Genomic DNA, 15532 nt, shown 5'->3' with positions numbered 1-15532 from the left:
CAACCCGGTATCACGACAAGACGTGAAATAATCACGTTGGTCCACTTTGGAAAACGTGTAGATGTCACAGTTTAACAACCTCAGACGTGAATCTTACACGTTTGCGTTAACACGTTCCCGTGGAGAAATACCCGGATGTTCACTTATTTTACTCGCCATTGCTGTAAGCTCTGCCATAACGATCTATTTTAGTTTTCATTAAATCGAGAAAAATGGCATTCTGTTGTATTGACGATCACTGAGAAATTTTCTATTTAATTATTTAAAATGTAAAAAACAATATTTTCAATGTGAAAAGCATTCATTTGCCTTGTTCCATGCCGAAAAAAACGTCTAAATGTCACATTTTTATTGAAGTAATGAGTAAAACGTCTATCTTTATTGCTTCCTCCAGCTCCTTCCTCCAGCTCCTGAAAGCTAAACAACATGTTATATCAACGTTAAACCATGTTAACCATAACCTTTTAAATACTTAACCTTTCGTTGCTTAGCAACTACGGGAAACAATTAACTCCAGCACCTGAAGATTATTATTATTATATATATATATATTTTTTTTTTTTTTGCTGTGTATGGTAATACATTAATAGCGCATACCCTTCCCAAACGTGAGAACAACACGATAGAAAGATTAAAAAAAATACCCGAATGTAATACGTCACGTGACGTCACCATAATTTGCTAAAATTTAGTTTAAAAAAGAAATTAAAAAATAAAATTAAAAAATAAAATTAAAAAATTCACATGATTAATACTCTCAAATGTGAACCTTGTATGCTTGCATCCAGCTGTGGAAATTCTGGGAAAATACCCGTCAATGCCCGTTAATGATGACGTTATATTCCCGCTTGCAACCACGACTTCCTCCTTTTCGGACTTCATCAAGCAGGTAAGACGCGTTGACAACAATATGCACAACAATGTAATTATATAAGAGCTATTGCCATTTGCAATATTAATGTATTAAATAACTTATTTAATATTTGTATGGTGTTCTTTGGTCACTCTATATATAGTTATATATAACATATTATAGCCAAAGCTATAAAATTTCTATGTTGACCTAAATGTAACCTTAATTATTTGGGTTATTAAGGATTTACAAAGAATAAATGGACTATTCAATGAGAATATGGAAATTGGTGAATACAGGCCTAATAAATGAATAATGTTGCTTAATGCAGGCCTTATTACAGACACATTAGTTTTTGTTAATTGCTAATGCTTATTCCCTAAACTAAAGTGTTACCATAATTTCATCAATCAGTTCAACTTAAATATATTATCAGTTAATCATTTTAAACATTTCAATTTATTTGATCAGAGCGCTTGTTTAAAACTGATCAATTGGGCACATCAAAAATGTTCTATGATTGGCTATGTATAGTGTCTCTTGTATTGCTAATTGGGCTAACTTTAACAATCCCTTTTAAGTAGAAAGTAGTCTATAAACTCATCATCAAAATGATTATTTGAGTTATAGACTAACCCCCCACCCCCCACCATTTGTTAAGCAAACTTAGGTACAATGAAAGGCGCTATATAAGTTCAAGTTGTTATTAACTATGCTGTTAGGTATAGTGCCATATTTAATTTGACCCCCCCCACCCCCAAACAATAAAATGAAAATTGCCTGAGACACCGTGCCCTGATGTTCGTGTCTAACCAGCCAAAGACCAGAAAAATTTGCCAATTTTTATATCATTTCACTGTATTATTATTATTATGAATTTATGTCTCTTTCCATACAGATATGCCAGGACCTGGTTCAACTACTAAGAAATGTGCTTCTTGTTCTATGCCACTCAATGTGGCTTGCAAGACGTGCAAGTACTGCAAAGCAGTGCAGCCCCACAATCTGCGTTTGAAAAAAAAATAGAAAGATTTGATTTGAAATCAGAGACATGGGCCCAGGCCCAGAAAAAGAATAACACTTCATCCCACCTGATGGATGACGCTTCTTTGTTGGTATGTTACAGACTATTATTATTTTTATTTTTTTGGCTTGCATACATAAGTAATCAAACACCTCTATCTTTTAGTTTTAGGTTTACACTTATTGACACATCTTCTTAATAAAAAATCTCTGTGTAAAGCTTCTAATTGCTGATCCCAAAATTCTAAAGACTGTTGTTGCAGCGAAATAGTTCTTATGAATATGTATACATGCAGCATATGTCATTATGTTAGTATACTAAGAACTTCCTTTAACTGACTCTGAAATTTACCATAAATGTTCAGAAATAATGTAGATTTTGCTTTACTCTTGTTGGAAGCTGGAAAGGTTTCAGGCCCTTGGCTCCAGGGGTGTGTTATTTATATCCCGCCCTGGAACTAAATCATGGACCTGTGAGGTTCTTCTGCCCAGATGTAAAGTCACTGAATCAGCATCTGCCTGCCTAAAGAGGATGGAGGCGTTGTTTGAATTTGTTGTGCAAGGTATTGTTGTATGTTAATGTAAAACAAGACATCATTAGATAAATAGTACGTTTTTTTTATAGCAGTCATGCCATATTGAAATCAATTAAACCCTTTAATTATATGGTGTTATTTAATTTATTTTTTTGTTTGACTTCTGTTAATACTAGGTTGGAGTCAGTCAGAGAAAGTAGCAGCCTCAGCAGCAGAGATCCCACAGCCTCCTGTAGACAACTCACTGGCCACATCAAGTAAGTGTTGCATAGTTACATAATGTACTGATATTCCACCCTAGATGCTGTTTATAATTCCAAATTTTGTATTACTGGTTGCTTTTAGGTTATTATGGAGCCCCTGCTCTTCCCATTCCTACCCCTCCAGCGCCTACCCTTTCCATTCCTACCCTTCCAGCCCCTACTCTTTCCTTTCCTACCACTCCAGCTCCTACTCTCCCCATTCCTACCACTCCAGCTCCTACTCTTCCCATTTCTACCACTCCAGCTCCTACTCTCCCCATTCCTACCACTCCAGCTCCTACTCTTCCCATTTCTACCACTCCAGCTCCTACTCTTCCCATTTCTACCACTCCAGCTCCTACTCTTCCCATTTCTACCACTCCAGCCCCTTCTCTTTCCATTCCTACCCTTCCAGTCTCTACTCTTTCCATTCCTACCACTCCAGCTCCTACTCTTTCCTTTCCTACCACTCCAGCTTCTACTCTTCCCATTCCTACCCCTCCAGTCTCTACTCTTTCCATTCCTACCACTCCAGCTCCTACTCTTTCCATTCCTACCACTCCAGCTTCTACTCTTCCCATTCCTACCACTCCAGCCCCTACTCTTTCCATTCCTACCCCTCCAGTCTCTACTCTTTCCATTCCTACCACTCCAGCTCCTACTCTTTCCATTCCTACCCCTCCAGCTTCTACTCTTCCCATTCCTACCACTTCAGCTTCTACTCTTCCCATTCCTACCACTCCAGCTCCTACTCTTTCCATTCCTACCACTCCAGCTTCTACTCTTCCCATTCCTACCACTCCAGCCCCTACTCTTTCCATTCCTACCCCTCCAGTCTCTACTCTTTCCATTCCTACCACTCCAGCTCCTACTCTTTCCATTCCTACCCCTCCAGCTTCTACTCTTCCCATTCCTACCACTTCAGCTTCTACTCTTCCCATTCCTACCACTCCAGCTCCTACTCTTTCCATTCCTACCACTCCAGCTTCTACTCTTCCCATTCCTACCCCTCCAGCTCCTACTCTTCCCATTCCTACCCCTCCAGCTTCTACTCTTCCCATTCCTACCACTTCAGCTTCTACTCTTCCCATTCCTACCCCTCTAGCTCATACTCTTCCCATTCCTACCACTCCAGCTTCTACTCTTCCCATTCCTACCCCCCCAGCTCATAATCTTGCCATCCCTGCTCCTGGAGGAAACAAGAGGAAGAAAAATAATGGTGGGTGTATATGTTTTTACAAACATGTATCTAATTTATTTTTGAGACAAACAATCTAGTGGTTGTTTTACATTGGAAAATTAATGGACATTTCACCAAAAACAAATTGTGTATTTCAGATTGCTCTCACAGCAGCCAGGAAGTATTCAAGGGAGATATTTTGAAGGAACGAGTTAAAGAGGTTGGTCAGCCATTACCTGATATGGATAAAAACTAGGCAGTAGAACATTAAAGAATGGATGTTAATGCAAGGTTAGAACTGAACTTATTAACACACAAGACTTATCTACATTGCACATAATGATATGACATATTATTTTCCACTATTATTTCACATATGTTTTACATTTGTGGTTCAAGATTTTATTTGTCACATACACAGTTATATAGAGAATATATAATCAGCAGTGAAATGTAAAACAGGTCGCTCCATGCAGAGTGCCATTATTATCATAATACAAACACAAGAAGAAATCTGAATATATATGTATATATATAAACTAATTGTGTACAGAAGTATTAGACTAATGCTTCTTTAGGTGAACAGAAATGTACAGAGATACTTACATAAATATTTGGGTGAACAGAAATTTACAAGACGTGCAATGAAGAACAGGTTATTGTATATACTATATGTAGACAACTCAAAATACAGTCCAAAATAAAGAGGCTTTTATTTATGAAAGTGTATTGTTAGTTATTTCACGTATAAGCCTACTTAACTAATGTACTTTAAATGTAGACCTACAGATTACGTTTCTTACAGTTATTAGGTTTTTTAACACTTTTGCTTCATCATTAGGGGGTTTTGTGTGTAGATTGAGGGGGGAAATTATATTAAACTATTTTAACACAAGGCTGCAGCAGAACAAAAAATGTGAAAATAGTGAAAGGGGTCTGAATTCCTTAGTTGTGTAGCTGGGAGTATTGACAACAATCAAACTAACTTAATATTCTGTTTTCATTAGGGAAGGAAGGAATACCTTCTGAAATGGCACCCTTGCAGTTTATGGTATGCATGGAAATCTTTACTCTTTACCTCCTTTTTGTTTTCAGTGCTGTTTGTTTGTCTTTAAGCAGGATTACACAAAAACTACCAGCATGAGTTTCATGAAAGATGTATCATGGGTCAAGTAAGTACCCATGACATTTTAGAGCGGATCCAAGTCACGGGGCAAAGTTTCACATTCGCTAGTGTTGTGCCATACAGCATTTTCGCATAATCATTCCTTTCTTTTTATGGCCCTAATTTGTTGGTAGTTTCAGTAGTTAAATACACAAAAATGGCAAAAATGTAATTTAAGTATTTGAATTAATATACAAATAAGAATGCATTTGAACTACTAGGAAGCTACAGCAAATTCAGTCAAATTAATAATTTAACTGTTTGTAGTTCACGACTCCCCAACACTGGTAAACATTATTACCAGTTTATTATTTTTTCTCAAAGGCCCCAAGTTATTAATTCATTAGCCAACATATATAAAAAAATGTGGGCTACACAAAGTTATATTGGATAAATATTTCGGGATGATTATAAGATTTTATTTCAGTTTATCTCTTTCTGTAGTGTTTATAAAATTGCACTCTACTTAGTAAAAAAGCTTGACAAAGTATGTAATACTTATCCATGTTTTTTACATAACATTCAGCCATTTTTGTCACCATGTAAGTGATAATGAATCAAATGTGTCAAATGACAACACCCTTCTTTTTTTTAAGTAGTTTTGTAAGTTCTTGAACTCTTAAAACAAATACTTGTTACACATAACATGCATATGTTCTCTGTTTTCATTTCAGTGGAAAAAAATGGAGAAGCACCTGGGTGGAGGAGGATTCCTTCCTTATGTAGTGTGTGTGTGTGTGTCTGTGTGAGTGTTTAATAAACCGTTGTTATAATGCCTTCGTTGGACTGACTCTTTTATGCACTTTCACATACAACACATTCTGTCAACGTGTTAAGCTAAGGAAAATAAACATTGTGTGACCTCAATAAAAGGGTCAAATCTCTTGTTGGTCTTAAGGGTCATGTCAGTAATTTCTTCACATATCAGCCTATGAAACATACGTTATACAGGACATAAATACACAATTATTTGTCAAATTTGAAACCTCTAACTGCTTGTGCGTTGCCAGGAGGCGGAACCAAAGCGTGGGAAAATTACATTCCTACGGGTGCTACAGAGTCTGAGATTGTGCAAGGTGTAACTTCACATCTCTCCCTTTACATCATAGTGGGACATTATATAACAAATTTCATCATTCTATGAGGTCTTCTTGTTAGAAATGTCAACCCTAGGTCTAAGCTTAATATCGAGCCTATGAACGGCATGGGTCAAACAGGCCTCATATCAGCAATGGAAACATATGTGATATAGAGAATAAAGACACACTTATTTGTTTAATTTAAAAGTTCCTTGTTATCTTAAATGGCATATTTTAAAGATGGCAAAGGTAGTCCATATCATCTGGTGTGACCAATATAAAGGCCTGTTTGAACCATATGCATTTTATGGGTATTAAACTTATAGGTTTACCATTTCTAACTGAACAATGAAATGTTGCATTAAACCGTTACATATGATACAAAACAAGGGAGCAAGTCGAAATCACACCTCATTCATTCATAGACCGTTTTACACCCCAAATCTATTTTTTCAGATTTGTGGCTCTGCCTTCTGTGAACTCAGAACCAGCTAGGGGTCTCACATTTCACAAATCAAATTTGTCACCAACCCCTGTATCAATAAATGTCCCATGCCAACATTTCCTAATGTCAATTTAACCAAAATCTAACAGTCTGAATAGTAAATGTGAAGGAACAATGCAAAGTCAATGCAAAACTGGGTGGGTCTGTGGCAGATAATTAATTGCACACAGATTTTATTTAATTTTTGAAGCACATATGACTTATGTTGCATTAATAAGAGGCACAAAATAATACAGAATCCTTTCACCGAACACGTCTGCAGTTGGATGAGCTTAAACAAAAACAGCATTTGCACTGATGTACAAACCCGATTCCAACAAAGTTGGGGCACTGTAGAAATTGGGAGTAAAAAAGGGATGGAATAATTTACAGATCTCAAACTTATATTTCATTCAAAATAGAATAGAGAGAACATATAATTTTGGATTTAATGAGGGCTACACATTCCAAATAAGTTGGGACAAGTCCATGTTTCCCACTGTGTTGCATCGTCTCTTCTTTTTCTAACAGTCTGCAAATGTCTGGGGACTGAGGAGACAAGTTGCTCAGGTTTAGGAATAGGAATGTTTTGCCATTCTTGTCTAATACAGGCTTCTAGTTGCTCAACTGTCTTAGGTCTTCTTTGTCGCATCTTCCTCTTTATGAAGCACCAAATGTTTTCTATGGGTGTAAGATCTGGACTGCAGGCTGGTCATTTCAGTATCGGATCCTTCTTCTACACAGCCATGATGTTGTAATTGATGCAGTATGTGGTCTGACATTGTCATGTTGGAAAATGCAAGGTCTTCCCTAAAAGAGATGTTGTTCTAGAACTTGGATATACCTTTCAGCATTGATGGTGTCTTTCCAGATGTGTAAGCTGCCCATGCCACACACACTCATGAAACCCCATACCATCAGAGATGCAGGCTTCTGAACTGAGCACTGAAAACAACTTGGGTTGTCCTTGTCCTCTTTAGTCCGGATGACATGGCATCCCAGTCTTACAAAAATAACTTTATATTTTGATTCATCTAACCACAGAAGTTTTCCACTTTGCCACAGTCCATTTTAAATTAGCCTTGGCCCAGAGAAAACACCTGTGCTTAAATATGGCTTCTTTTTTGACCTATAGAGTTTTAGCCATCACCAGTGAATGGCACGGTGGATTGTGTTCACCGACAATGTTTTCTGAGAGACACTGCCACTCTGAGAGGCTCTTTTTATACCCAATCATGTTGCCAATTGACTTAATAAATTGGTCCTCCAGCTAACTTTTCTGGCCTCTTATTGCTACCGGTACCAACTTTTTTGGAAATCCAATGAAATCCAAAATGAGCCAATATTTGGCATGACATTTTAAAATGTCTCATTTTCAACATTTGATATGTTATCTATATTCTATTATGAATAAAATATAAGTTTATGAGATTTGTAAATTATTCCATTCCTTTTTTACTCACAACTTACTTTTTATGGAATAGGGTTTGTAGTTGCTATAATATCCATAAAGTAGTCTTGGAGGTAGTCATTCAACAACTAACTGTCAGACTATGAGAGACTGTGTGAGAATGTGGTGCAGCAGGAACAATAAAGCCTAGCATACAAAGCAGATAAAGAATAACAGCAGAAAGATCACTATACGTCAGCTTTTATTTATAGAGTTAGTACCAAGTACATTAATTTGATCAGTTACAGGGCTGGTGGGTGGGGACTCTTCATCTGACACAGAAATAATTTTGCTAGTTTATTCATCACAATAAAGGCAATGGTATTTATGTAAATTAAATAAGGGAGACTATCTATTGAAAAAGGGTATGTCCAAAACCACACCCTCCAAAAAAAAAAAAAAAAACCGGCAAGCAAATGCAAAAACACATGTCAATTCACAAATTAGTTAGACATCTTCCAAATCACTGTACTCTGAGCTCTCGTATTCAAGTCCTTTATTCTCATCCGGTATCTCCGGTATCTCCTCAGACCAGTCTTCAGGGAATAGAGGTCCTAAAGCCAAGCTGTATCTTGAGGAAACGACTTTAATCTTCTCCTCCACATCAGCAAGCCTTTCCTGTAGAAGACACTGTAGCCCACAATGCCCCTCGTCAGTTAAACTGCCTAGGAGGAAATATAAAATGAAAAAGGCACACATTAATTCTTACCTGTTTAGACCCTTAACTTGACCCAGTTAAGATAGCCAACATACATTTCCATATCTGAACAGCATTGTAACATTCAATTCAGTTAACTTTATTTATCCCCGTAGGGCAATTCAATTTTAGCCTACCAGTCATATCAACAAGACAACACTTAATCAAGCATTCAGAAACACTGTCAATGACATCATATTGCATTTGGGCACCAAAACAAAAAATACACAGGCCACAATACATAGACTAAGCAGCAACCAAAGTTCAAGTAGATAAATAAATAGATAAATAATAAGAATAAGTAATAAATAAATAATAAAAACGGCACTTCAGTGTTAACCCCATGTTCTTACCACGGTTTCCTCCAGACATTTCTGCAATCAGCTTCCTAATGCCATCAGCCAGCCCTCTGAGGTAGGTGCAGTGCTGTCTCATCTCGCTAAGAATTAGGATCTTCTCTTCTTGCAGCCGCATCTTTGACATGTATGCATCGAAAATCTTCTTCTTAGTGAGGATGTTTGTGGATTCTAAAGTCATACAAATGAGCCAGTCAACAGGATTGACCTGTAAGCTGCAATATAGTTGTATAGCATACATGCCCATTAAGCTGCGTCAACATCTGTTTGCTCAATGTAATCCCTCTCCCTCACAGAAGTTGTTCCATACCAGTGCTGTGAACCTCCCATGGCCATATTAGACTGTCCTCCCCACTGCCATGGCCCACCATAGAGAGTCGGCTCTCCACCATCTGCTCAGTTATGCCCTCCTTCTCTGGCACCTGCTCATTGTATCGTTTGATTGCTTCAAAGAGTTTCCTTTTCTCTTCCACCAGTTTCCGTCGCCGCATTTGTCGAATCTTGTTGCTGTCTATAATTTCCAAACACATGACAGAAACATAAAATCTAGACAAGAGATTCACAAGTCTTGTAAATAAATTAGATAATTCAACAACATACCTGTCTGATTATAAAGGCTTGCTTTTTTTTGATAGACACCCATACATATGTGCTCTATCGACCGCTGAAGGATATGTTGGTCATCCTGTCTGACATCTATAGAATCTTGGGAGGAGACAAAAGCATGAATAAATAACCACTTTGGAAAGGTCAATTTACATTTCTGATAAAATCTACCTGACAGTGCATCAATGGCACTATATCCATTAGCACTATGCTGTATGTGCAGTTTGCAACAGTGGCTAAAACACCTTAAATATGATATTCATTTAGGAACGTAATGTGTTACAAAATAAAGTAATGTAATTACAGTAACACGTCCTCAACACTGTCGAGCACACTATGCTGTAACTGTAAACAGCCTATTATTTATAACGTCAATACTGTACCATCAGTGGCCCACTGTCTGACGTCATGTACCCACTGCTGGACCATGTTCTCAGGACACCCAAGTTCACGGCTCAAGTTCTCCAGCCTCTGGGACTCAGCCTCAGCCTTTCGGACGGTCTTCCAATAAAAATGCAAACAAACAATTGCCTTTGCCATCTTGGACCAGATTAATTCTGTGTAATATGGTCAATACCTTGACATATCTGTTGGACAATGCAAGATGAAGGCCATCATGCTTGCGTCTATTCCACCCAATTGCATGTACAGTCAGCATGTCATTGCGAGCTTTTAGAAAACATATTCAAATGTTACTGGACGGCCTATTCAAATTTAATTAAAATAAAGGTTTCTCTTCTGTATTTTTGTATAAAGAATGAAAGACTAATGAAAGAATAGCTGAAAGAACAAAACATTTGTATTAATGTAATAAAGGAGAATCACATACCAGATTTGGTCATGAACTTCGTTGTGAGAGCACAACGAGAGAGGAAACTGTTCACCATTTCCACCTCTTCCCCTGCAGTTGCGCCAGCACCCTCCTGATTCCTACCACTCCAGACAATCAAACAAATGTGTGAAAAAGTTATTGGTTAGGGATGCACCAATCTCAGTTTTGCAAAGACATAAATTGTGCATTCCCATTATCAATAATTAAATTAAATAAAAATAGTAAATAGTATAATAAAGACAATACCTCACACTTAGTTGAATGGGCCTTGGCGTGCATGACTGACAGAAATGGTCTCATTTGAAGAAGAGGGCTCAGTTCAGGCATAGAGACTGACATCTTCTGAAGATAGGGCCAGTACTTGCATGAGATGTCAGTGCAGTAGAAATGTATGTTTGTGGCTGCCTGAAGCTCCTTCTGCAGGAATAGGGGATACGCAAAGATCTCCCCCCTGTACATGTTGAGACCCTTTAATATCACCCCATGCCTGCAAACAGCTACCTCAAGACCCTCTTCATCAAGTTTGCTAGCTCTTCTGGCAGTCTCCCTGGCAGCAGACCACTGAGTAGCACCACAAGTGCCTTTTCCTGGAGTCTGCATGAAAAAAAATTATAGATATATTAGATGGCAAAAATACTGCATTTACACAGCAGGGCTACAAATTCTGAATTACTAACACTTTTCGCTTTACTCCTGATTTCTTCAACGAAAGAGGATACGTCCACATCTTTGGCAATGAAGATGCCCTCAAAGTATGGTTCCTCTGACCTCAATGAAAGCAGAAAAAAGGCATATTCAGTGGCAGAAACCATTTGTTCAGTAGGTTTTAAAAGTTGTAAAACAACTTAAGCAAGGCGCACAGCTGCAAAATACAAAATTATCACCACATGGTTCTTCGTACTGGATTTTAAAGTGTGGCAAATTAATATTTATATCTGGTATCAAATGTGTCATGTTGTTGTAGTGTGGTGATGTATGACAATTCTATAAAATGGTGCAGAGTAATGGCCAATGACAGCAAAAGAGGAAACCAGGGAGGAAGCAGAAACAAGTACAGCAGATCATGGAACTTTGAATAATTATCTCATTAGAAATAGAAGCGTCTGTGTTGTGATAACATGAGCTACTATGATGTAGTGCCCCTGTCACAGAGTGATGTTGTGCAGTGTATACTGTACAGCAAAGCCATGTAGTGTGGCATCTTGCCTTGCATTACCCTTTAGAGTGTTGAAACCTGTACAGTTTTCTGTTGCCGTCTGCAGAAACCGCAAGCATGTTGGGTGTACATGCTGGGCAGGTGAAGTGCTCCACATTTGCCATTTTCTCACATAAAAACTGGCAGAAAGTGTATTCCACAAAGCTCCTTTGAAATGCATCTCCATGTATTTTACCGCTCTGTAAATGTGCAAAAAGTTAAGAGAAAAGTAAAATGAAATAGCCAATGGTCTCTAATTAAGGAAATCTTCATCCACACAGAACATACCCTTCCAAACTGCTCTGTCCTCTGCTCTAACAACCGCAAAAAGCCTTGTCTTGACAAACCCGGAGCAACGGTTTTCATCTCCTCAAATGTGCTGAATACATCCACTGAAAACAATGTTTCAGAATTTACAGATGCTGGCCAATACCCACTTCTTATGAGGTCGCTTCTGTCAGGTGTCCATTGTGATAGACACACTCTGCACGCCAAATTGGGCAAGTACAAGTCATAACGACCTAAAAAGAATCAAACGTATGAATATCTTGTGACCCTTAACTGCAAAACCAAAAAATAAAGCCTACCTACCATTTATGCAAACCAAAATAGTTACTCTTCCAGCAGATTCTGTGATGTTTGTTGGGTCACAGGTGCACAGTCGGTCAGGTCTCACTGTAGGCAACAGCCGAACTAAAAAGAAATTGCAGAAATTTTGAAAAGAGCTTAAAGGATTGTCTGATTGAGAAATGTAAATACTACAACACACACACACTAATCAGAGCAGTACCTTGATTTTTTAATGTACATCTGCCATTTTCTTTCACACAGCACACCGTTGGCGGAATGGGCCGGTAAAATCCATCAATGCACGACTCCCTGTTATGGAGTACCAGTTTTTTGTGGCAAATTATATCACACTCCATACACAGCCACTCTTCAGGCATGCAGTCTCTGCAACGAATAATGGCAGGAGATGAGCACTGACTGCATTTATTTTCCTTGACCACCCTGGAGAACAACAAGCAGTCCAGGTGGTAGGGCCTTGCTTTCTGCCACTCATCTTGGGCTGCAGACTGTCACAAGCTCCATGATGATGATGTTGAAGGAGGACCATCTGAAGCTTCAACAGTTGTTGCCAGAATCTCCTGCAGTTTCTGCATCTCACTGTCTGAAAGAGGGACATGAAAAAAAGCTCCTTATGGATTCTACAAAGACCCCATTGTGGTTCTGGAAGATTAAACTACTTGGCTACAATATAGTGAAGTAACAATAATTTTACACGGTTCATTTGATTAAAAAATGTCAATATGGAGTCATCCTACCAAGTAAGTGTTGAGACATGTTTGTTCTGTCACCATGGATACCTCCTCAGCTGGGTCACAAGGATTCAGGACTGAAAGATATTGGGGTAAAGTCTCCCTTAAATACTTTTGCAGTTTGGTGCATGTAAGTAAATCAGACATAACACTCTACCAGAAAGAAAAAGAACTACTGTACTGTAATGTTACTGCATCACTCCTTGATGCAATGGTCAGACTAAGTTTGTTTGGAAACATTACTTGCAAGGGGGGCATAGGCATCCTGGAATGTGTGGGGAATGTAACAATCAAAAGCAGTGAAGTTATAGGCTATATTTACAGGTGATTTAACCAGAGAAGACATAGACCAACCTAGCCTGGCTCCACACACACCTATTCAGAATATACAGGTAGGATACAGATGACGACCAACCTGTAGCTGAAGAACGCATACGCGTTTTTCCGCTTCTTGCTCTTTCTTTCAGCAGTGGACGACCTTCACAGTCTCTCTCAATCCACTGAAATTTACTCTCCCGGTTAGGGGGTGCACTTTTCTCATCTTGTTTTTCCTTGCACGCAGAGAAAATCAACATTACATGTAAACACATCAGCAGTGGGTTTTCTCCCATTTTTACTCACTGTATGAATCCCATTCATTTGCAAATTGAGCTGTATAACTAAAGATACTCACTTTTCATTTGAGGCCAAAAAGCAGGTCTGCCATGGAACAATAGCATCCTCTCGCTGCACCAATGTCCTGCTCAGCCATCTTAAATTGCAACTAAAGACAACTAAAATTGCTGACGTTAAAAGTCTATTGGAAAATTAAGACATTTACTGAGTGACCAAAGAACACCATAAAAATATTAAATAAGTTATTAATACTATTAATATCGCAAATGACAATAGCCCTTATATAATTACATTTTAGTATATATTGGTTGTCAACGCCTCTTATATTAATACGCCTCTCTTACCTGCTTAATGAAGTCCGAAGAGGAGGAAGTCCTCTTGTTCTGCCTCTTATTGAGCCTTTATTTGGCGATACGCAATCTCGCATCGATTTTGCGCTATTACCGCCACCTACTATGAAGGAGAATGTCTAACGTTAGTTGCAAGCGGATCATTAACGTGCATTAACGGATATTTTCCCCGAATTTCCACAGCTGAAAAAAAACAATGCAAATTTCACATTTGAGAGTATTACTCCAGTGACGTTATTTCAGTGTTTTGTTTCTTTTAAATTAAACTTTTAGCAAATTACGTGACGTCACGTGATGCGTTCGGGTATTTTTTTTTCTGTCGTGTAGTTCTCACGTTTGGCAAGGGATCCACTATTAATGTATTCTACCATACACAGCAAAAAATATATTTTGCTGGTTATGGTTAACATGGTTTAGCGTCGATATAACACATTGTTTAGCTTTCACCTAAACGAGGAGCTGGGGAAGCAAGGAAAAAATAGACGTTTTACTCATTACTTCAATAAAATGTGACATTGAGACGTTTTTTCGGCATGGAACAAGGCAAATGAATTGCTTTTCACCTTGAAAATATTGTTTATACATATTAAATAATTAAATAGAAAATTGCTCAGTGGTCTTCAATACAACAGAATGCCATTTTTCTCGATTAATGAAAACTAAAATAGATCGTTATGGCAGAGCTTACAGCAATGGCGAGTAAAATAAGTGAACATCCGGGTATTTCTCCACGGGAACGTGTTAACGCAAACGTGGTAAGATTCACGTCTGAGGTTGTTAAACTGTGACATCTACACGTTTTCCAAAGTGGACCAACGTGATTATTTCACGTCTTGTCGTGATACCGGGTTGTGAGATAGGGATGCACTCTGTGTGCTCTACCGCCCCCTGTTTGTTTTCCCCACCCTTTCAGTCCCTCCTATAAACTTTGTAGCGAGTCCTGAGAGCCTGTGTGTCTACATCCAATTCTCCTGCTCTTCACACTTTAGCTTTTATCTGAAAGGACTGCTTCCTCTTTCGGCTGCTGTTTAACGGGTAAGAAAAAGGCTTTTAATCAATTAAATCTTAAGCTTAACAGCCCTCGAATGAAATTATCACAGCTACTTGAGTAAAATAATATCCAAATATTAGCTTTAATATTAAAACATTACGATTTCCTAGACATTGCACGCAGTTTACATCAGAAAATAGTGAAGAGAATTTGAAAACATCACACTTGAAGGACACAGAGGATGAGCTGTCTAGAAAGAACACCAAAAGCACATTTGCATCCTGAACTGAAACACCACTTTCATAAAATTTGCTTTCATGCAAATCAGCGAACCGAAAACAGTCGGTCAAAGTCAAACAATAATTTGATGAACTATAACATACGTTCACAGGAATAAATCTAAATGTGCTTTGATGTTTTATTTATTTTTTACTATACAACCAGTACAGAGTAAAGTTGTATAGTCTTTTGAAACTGAATAGAAGGCAAATCTAGTGGGCTTTTGTTAAACTTCAATACAGCTGATCACAAATGCTAGTGTTTACTTTCCAGCTAAACA

At 38.1% G+C, this 15532-nt stretch overlaps 2 protein-coding genes and 1 long non-coding RNA gene across 5 annotated transcripts; 2 read left to right on the top strand and 1 right to left on the bottom strand.

Moving 5' to 3' along the window:
- Positions 1-625: 625 nt before the first annotated feature.
- On the top strand, positions 626-3674 carry LOC113069473 (flocculation protein FLO11-like; the record flags this gene model as incomplete). Its single annotated transcript, XM_026242568.1, has 5 exons — positions 626-889; positions 1752-1968; positions 2277-2439; positions 2589-2669; positions 2758-3674. Coding segments are annotated over exons 2-5 (1347 nt in total), but the record flags the coding sequence as incomplete, so codon positions are not given.
- Positions 3675-3690: 16 nt separating this feature from the next.
- On the top strand, positions 3691-5775 carry LOC113069474 (uncharacterized). The gene is made up of 4 exons (XR_003279729.1): positions 3691-3873; positions 3993-4054; positions 4842-4885; positions 5674-5775. It is a non-coding gene; the product is annotated as an uncharacterized LOC113069474 (long non-coding RNA).
- Positions 5776-8197: 2422 nt separating this feature from the next.
- LOC113069472 (uncharacterized) lies at positions 8198-13046 on the bottom strand. 3 transcript variants are annotated; one of them, XM_026242565.1, is made up of 14 exons: positions 13024-13046; positions 12489-12869; positions 12290-12391; positions 11987-12219; positions 11720-11898; positions 11181-11271; positions 10750-11097; positions 10501-10618; positions 10249-10340; positions 10055-10172; positions 9666-9770; positions 9376-9576; positions 9063-9236; positions 8198-8677 (listed from the first exon to the last, which is right to left on the bottom strand). In XM_026242565.1, the coding sequence occupies exons 2-14, from the start codon at positions 12643-12645 to the stop codon at positions 8460-8462; spliced, it is 2136 nt and encodes a 711-aa protein (XP_026098350.1). In that variant the 5' UTR covers positions 12646-12869; positions 13024-13046; the 3' UTR covers positions 8198-8459. The 3 variants fall into 3 exon arrangements, with proteins under 3 accessions (XP_026098350.1, XP_026098352.1, XP_026098351.1); XM_026242566.1 differs by lacking the exon at positions 8198-8677 and having other exon boundaries at positions 9095-9280; XM_026242567.1 differs by lacking the exons at positions 12290-12391; positions 12489-12869; positions 13024-13046 and having other exon boundaries at positions 11181-11266; positions 11987-12128.
- Between the last annotated feature and the right edge of the window lie 2486 nt (positions 13047-15532).

The sequence above is a fragment of the Carassius auratus genome, unplaced genomic scaffold (genome assembly GCF_003368295.1).
Source record: "Carassius auratus strain Wakin unplaced genomic scaffold, ASM336829v1 scaf_tig00001658, whole genome shotgun sequence".
NCBI lineage: Eukaryota > Metazoa > Chordata > Actinopteri > Cypriniformes > Cyprinidae > Carassius > Carassius auratus.
This window is presented reverse-complemented; position numbering and strand designations above follow the sequence as displayed.